Here is a 6,197-nt window from a genome sequence, read left to right as displayed (position 1 = left end):
GTAACAATTAATAACTCAAGTGATATCCTCAAGGTTAAAAATTATTTGTAGGAGAAGTTTGATATTAAATACATTGACACTCTCAAGTATTTCCTTGGGATAGAAATTGTTCATTCTAAGAAAGGTTTGTCTCTTTCTCAAAGAAAATATATCTTGGACTTATTAAAAGAAACTGGTAAGTTTGCTGCAAAACCCGCAAAGACTCCCATTGAAACAATTGCTAAATTAAACACTGAAGAAAGAACACCTCTTCATGACATTAGTATGTATCAAAGACTTGTAGATAAACTTATCTACCTAATAGTTACTCGTCCCGATATAACCTTTGCAGTTAGCAATGTAAGTCAATTCATGCATGCTCCAAGAACTTCACACCTTTCTTCTGTTTACAAGATTCTACATTCTTACAGTTACTCCTATAGTAGGAATATGGATGAAGCGAAACAACCGCATTGACATCATTGGTTATATTGATGCTGATTGGGCAGACAACTTTGATAGAAACTTGACTACCGGATTTTGTATATTCATTGGAGGAAATCTAGTGACATGGAGAAGTAAGAAGCTAAACAATGTTTCTCGTTCAAGCGCTGAAACTGAATATCGTGCTATGGCGGCTACTACTGGAGAACTCATTTGGATTAAATATATTTTTAAAACTTGGGAGTTGAGCTCAAAACCATAAAAATGTATTGTGACAACAATGCTGCTAGATATATTGCATCCACTATTCCATGAGTGCACCAAGGACATTGAAGTTGATTGTCACTTTGTTCGTGAGAAGGTTCAATCTTGTGAGATTTAAACCCCCTTTGTACATAGCAAAGATCAACTTGCTGATATTTTCACGAAGGCTCTAGAGAAAAGAAACTTTGATAGCATTATCAACAAGTTAAATGTAATCAATCTCTTTACTCCTAACTTGAGGGGGAGTGTTAAAAATATGTAATATATGAGTTTATATTTATTAGTCTTTGTATTATAAATAAGTTTAAGTTAGGAAGCTCATAGGTAAACTCAACAGTTATAAAGCTGAAAGGTTTGTGTCTAACAACTAATTCTTAATTGCCTACTAATAGTCAATTGTGTGTAAAGATAATAATAATATGTTTTGATACAATAATACAAAAATCTTTTTATATTCTCTTTTCTACATCTTCTAACCCAACAAGTTCACACATCGGATATAGTTTTGGAGAGCATCTTTTAGGTAATAAACAGTTATCTTCCTCACTTGTTTCGACTTGTATAGTTCTAACATGAACCCTTGATAATAATCACAAGTAGTGTACGGCCTCCACATAAAGGTCTTCCCGCTTTTATCATAAACTCGAGCGAGATTTTCAATTGTAGGGACCTCCTCTGTATTTGCTTTGTGCCATTTAGTTATTATTGGTACAGAGGTTAGCGTTGTCCTAACGCCTAGTGGCCTCAAGGACTCAAACCTCTCCCAAATCCAAACCTGGACCAACTGAAATGGAGCCCACATTGTGATTTTATCGGGCAATGTCGACCTGGATCTAGATGGCTTACGAACAGAGATTTGCTCGCATCTTTTGAGCAAACCAAGATCCCTGTAAAGGCTGGCTAGGACAGCCGGGGCCAAAACGATTCTAGCTCCCCTAGAGAGATGAATTGCAACTGGAAACACAACCTTTCGAATAGTGTCAATGACAGGTACAGGAAAAACAAACCTCTAGAGCCAATGAGATAGAAAGGCTTCATGTTCTATCTCACTCCCACTGCCCATGAATCTGTCCATCCAACCTCCAAGACTGTAGCCTCCTATAACGGCTACATCTTGGAGTGTAATCGTAGCTTCTCCCCATGGAAATATGAAGGATTTGGTCTCCGAACACCATCTTTCAGAGAGTTCTAGGACAACGTCCTTGTGTTGAATGATGGTGGAGATGGAGCTATTGATGGCGTCCGAAATTCCTGCACCCTCCCACAGAGACTGATAGCGTGGGCGCATTTGGGAGACCCATTGTTCCCAACGGTCGGTAGGCTTTCTCCAGCCATCGAAGGAGACCTTGAGAGGGAGCTGGGTGCTGGAAATTGATGAGCCAGAGCTCTCATTCATGAAATTATGGAACAGCCCCATCGATGATGATGCATCATCCTCTGCAGTGAGTGCCGGAAGGAGGAAATGGGCTTTCCTTGATATGGGTTTTCCACCCCTAGGCGGCATCACCCACTCCTCTCTTTCTACCATTAGAGTTACAATTGACTGTCTAGCCATTGATGCGAGATGGTGATAGTGAGAGAGATACAATATTGTTGATAAAATGCAAGTGTTAATCTAGCTAGTATAAAAAAGTTACAACATTGTTGATACAAATTTTCTTTTGCTTGTTGATATAAGAGTAACATTTTTATATCTATGAATATTTGCTCATTTCCTTACTAAAAATAATAATCTCTAATAAAATAAATTAATAAATGTGATAAATATGTAATTGATGAACATAAAACAATAATCTAACATTAATCACCGACATAATATTAACTAACCACATATTATTATTAGTTATAACATCTTGTTCAAAACAAAAATCTGAAATATGCCAAAAAAATTGATAAGAACTTTAAGAATACATTTCATCGAATTTTAAGGAACACAAACCACTTAATGATAAGCAATTTATTTGACATTCTCGGTTTATTACATTTAATTTTTACATATTTAATATTGTCGCTTTGTTTTATAATTTATTTGTCGTGTGAGGCGTGTTAAGCGTTTTGTATTACTTAAATGGTATTTGGTAGGTAAGTTGCATTTTTGTCTTACATTTTGATTTATGCAACTCTTGAAATTTGATGGAAAAAAATTAAAATAAATATTTTGTAGTCAATGTAAACTCAAGAAAACAAAAATTAAAGAAAAATGATAAAAATAAATTAATTTTTGAGATATAAAAAAATAACTAATATAACTGACAACATATTAATTAATTTGAGGATTAATTATATGGATAAATTGGTGTGATAACTCACTCAATAGTTTCTCAATTAATTTAATTTTATTTGAAAAAGTTAATAAATTCAAATATAATAAAATTTCATAGACATTGATCTTATTTAGTTGCCTTAAACATTTATATAAAAAATATAAATAAAAAACGTTTGATCATATAAGAGGTGCATGTAATTGATGATATTTGTTTTATAATGTAATTAATTTATTACACCCATCTAGTTGCATTTATTTAATTAAAGCATCTATAATTATGGATATCCATTCACAATATTTAATGTTAAATTTAAAATATACAAACCAAAATATATGACGAACTCATGTAACTTTTGTTGAAAGTTTTTGTTTAAAAGTGGTTGAGAATTAATAAATTAAAAATAATATTACATGAATTATTATTTTATTATGACTGTTTAATTATGTTGACTTATACAATACATTAAGCTTGAAATAAATAGTCATGAAATAAATTAAAATGGCATGTGTTTTGGGAGAGACTGTCAATATTTAATTAAGGTTCTATGAATATTCTGAATACTAAATGCCTATTGTGTGGGAGGAGGAGAATATGGATCACATCTTTGGAATTTGTCCGCTTTCATCTATGCTTATGCTTAGGATTAAGTTCTTCAAATCCATAGGTAGGGGTGTTCAATATTTGGTCTGAACCGAATATCCGACCGAATTCGAATTTATCGAATTCGAATTCGAATTTCATTTTCAGTTTTCGAATCGAATTTCAAAACAATTCGAATTCAAATATGGTTTTCAAATTGATTTTCGAGTTTGGGTTTCAACTCGAAAACCAAACCGAAAACCGAATTCATTTTTTATTATTTATTTTTCCATTTTTTATTATTTATTTTTCCAAACTTAGTTTAAAAAAAGTTCAAAATAATCAAATTATAATAAAAGAAAAAGAAAACAAAAGCATCAGTGGTCTAGTGGTAGAATAATACCTTGCCATGGTATAGACCCGGGTTCAATCTTGATTGGTTCAAATTATTTTGAGTTATGCTAGTTCCAAAAATAAAATAAAAAACGAATTTGGTTTGAATTCGAAATTCGAACTGAATATCGAATTCGGTTCGGTTTAATTAAAATTTATTCGAATTTGGTTCAGTTTTCGAATTAGCTAAAAAAAATAAAAATTCGAGTAAATCGAACTGAGGAACTCGAATAACCCGAAAACCGAACCGATGAACACCCTATCCATAGGTATTATTAATTTTTCAAAGGAGTAGAGTGAGATTAAGGAACTTGCTATTGTTAAGGCAATGGGTAGTTATTTCTCTTCCAAAGTGTTTAAGTGTTGTTTTGCTAGCATTTTGCATATCATATTTGGGTAGAAAGACATGTTAGAGTTATTACTAGAATAAGGATGGATATTGAGCATATTTGAAAGAATATTATTGTGGACAGCAGCAAACTCATGCATAGAGGAAGGAGAATTCCCATAAGTGAACAAAATTGTACATATTGTCAAAATTGGAGCATCTCGTTTAAAATGTCACTCAAGCTAATAATTTCAAGGCGTGATAAGGCATTTGAGAAATGTGTAGTTAGTTCCTTTTAAATGTATTTCATTATGTTGTTAGATTCATTTACCTTAGGAAAGATTGTTTGTCTTAAACTCTTACTTGTTGATGTTTTTCTTAAGAATCAAAGTTAGCCTTGGCTAACTTGGTTAAATTCATATTTTTTTCAAACATTTTTATATTTTTAAATTTAATGATGCAAAATTATTTTCTAAAAAAATTTATAAAAAATTGAAGTTATTTTCAATTGTTTTTCTTTCGGTCTGAAATTGTAAATTGATTGAAGAATGGACTAAATTACTTGATTAATTGTACTATATAAATTAGTTTTTCTTTGGCCATTTAATAGAGAACAATAATAGTATCAATAAAATATTGGAATTTTAAATTAATTCATAAATTTCATTGATGAATGAAAATGAGAATTTGAGTAGAAAAAATCAAATGAAATTCAAACGAAATTTACACGAAATTCAAACATGAAATAAAGTAAAATTTGATCCAAATAATTAAATTATTATTATTAATTTCTTAATTATTTATTTAATTTTTAATTATTTAAAAAAGATTAACAAATAAAATTAATTCAATGCTGTTAATTGTCATTCTAATGTTCATTAGATTATTGTTATAAATTTTTTTAGCAATTAAAAAAAGTCATGTAACAGACAAGCAATGTCAATTATATATGTTTCTAAACTATTCAATTAAATATTTGATATATATTATTTAATTTCATCATAAAGACTTGTTTAATTTGAGAAATAACATGGCAAACGTACCGATATTATGTGATGCAAACATGTAACAAGTATAAATGTTTAAGCAGCTTTGGCCAAATATGCTTGAAACATTATGATTTTTTTTTTAGAAATCATGTGACATGGTGAATATTAATTTGAGTAAATATTCTAATTTCTTTTATAGAAATAATGTGATGAAATAAATATTTTAATTGATTAAATATTATAATTTCTTATATAGAAATTACGTAAAGAATGATTTATATATGAATAAACACTATAATCTATTTTAGATAAATTATGTTTTATTCAATTAAATATTTATAATATAGTTATCTTATTCACTATATGATAAGTATAACAAAAGGAAATTTATGAAAGAATTGTGTGATAATTTTTTATTAGAAAATCATTGATTTAAATCATATAAATGTGTGTGATTTTTAATAATTGTACCAACACGAATGTGGGGTAAATATTTTTATTGATAATAACAAAAAAAAAGTTGTGTATATTATGACAAATAAAATGATATTATTGTTAATGTTTTTAAAAAAAAAAATAAGGATACACAACTTTACATAAAGATAAAATAACAAGAAAATGTCTTGTTTATAATTGTAGAGTTGGTGCTCAAATTCGATATTACTTTTATTTTATTAAATCTCAACCACTTTTAAACCTTATTTTAACAAAAATTATATTATTTTTAATTTATAAAATTTCAACATCCTTTTATCCTTATTTAAAAAAAAAATTGAACAAAAATTTTAACAAAAGTTATATTGTTTTATAATTTGTTAAATCTCAACCACTTTAAATCATATTTAAACAAAAATTTCAATAAAAGTTATACAAGTTCGTGATCTATTTGAAATTTAATATTAGTGTAAATGAATACATGTTTCAATTAGATGAGTTTAATAAATTAGTTACATC

General features: G+C 29.0%; 1 protein-coding gene across 1 annotated transcript; it reads right to left on the bottom strand.

Annotated features, from left to right (window-relative positions):
• Positions 1–1,159: 1,159 nt before the first annotated feature.
• On the bottom strand, positions 1,160–2,242 carry LOC124943647. Its single transcript, XM_047484125.1, has 2 exons — positions 1,738–2,242; positions 1,160–1,641 (listed from the first exon to the last, which is right to left on the bottom strand). The coding sequence occupies exons 1-2, from the start codon at positions 2,240–2,242 to the stop codon at positions 1,160–1,162; spliced, it is 987 nt and encodes a 328-aa protein (XP_047340081.1).
• Between the last annotated feature and the right edge of the window lie 3,955 nt (positions 2,243–6,197).

Source organism: Impatiens glandulifera, chromosome 6 (genome assembly GCF_907164915.1).
Source record: "Impatiens glandulifera chromosome 6, dImpGla2.1, whole genome shotgun sequence".
Classification (NCBI taxonomy): Eukaryota; Viridiplantae; Streptophyta; class Magnoliopsida; order Ericales; family Balsaminaceae; genus Impatiens; species Impatiens glandulifera.
Note: the sequence above shows the minus strand (reverse complement) of the source record. Positions and strands in the feature narration are given on the sequence as shown.

Coding starts and splice junctions, on each gene's coding strand:
- LOC124943647 (XM_047484125.1), bottom strand. CDS start 2,242: ATGGCTAGACAGTCAATTGTAACTCTAATGGTAGAAAGAGAGGAGTGG. Junction 1,642..1,737: donor CAGATTCATGGGCAGTGGGA/GTGAGATAGAAC, acceptor TTGTGTTTCCAG/TTGCAATTCATCTCTCTAGG.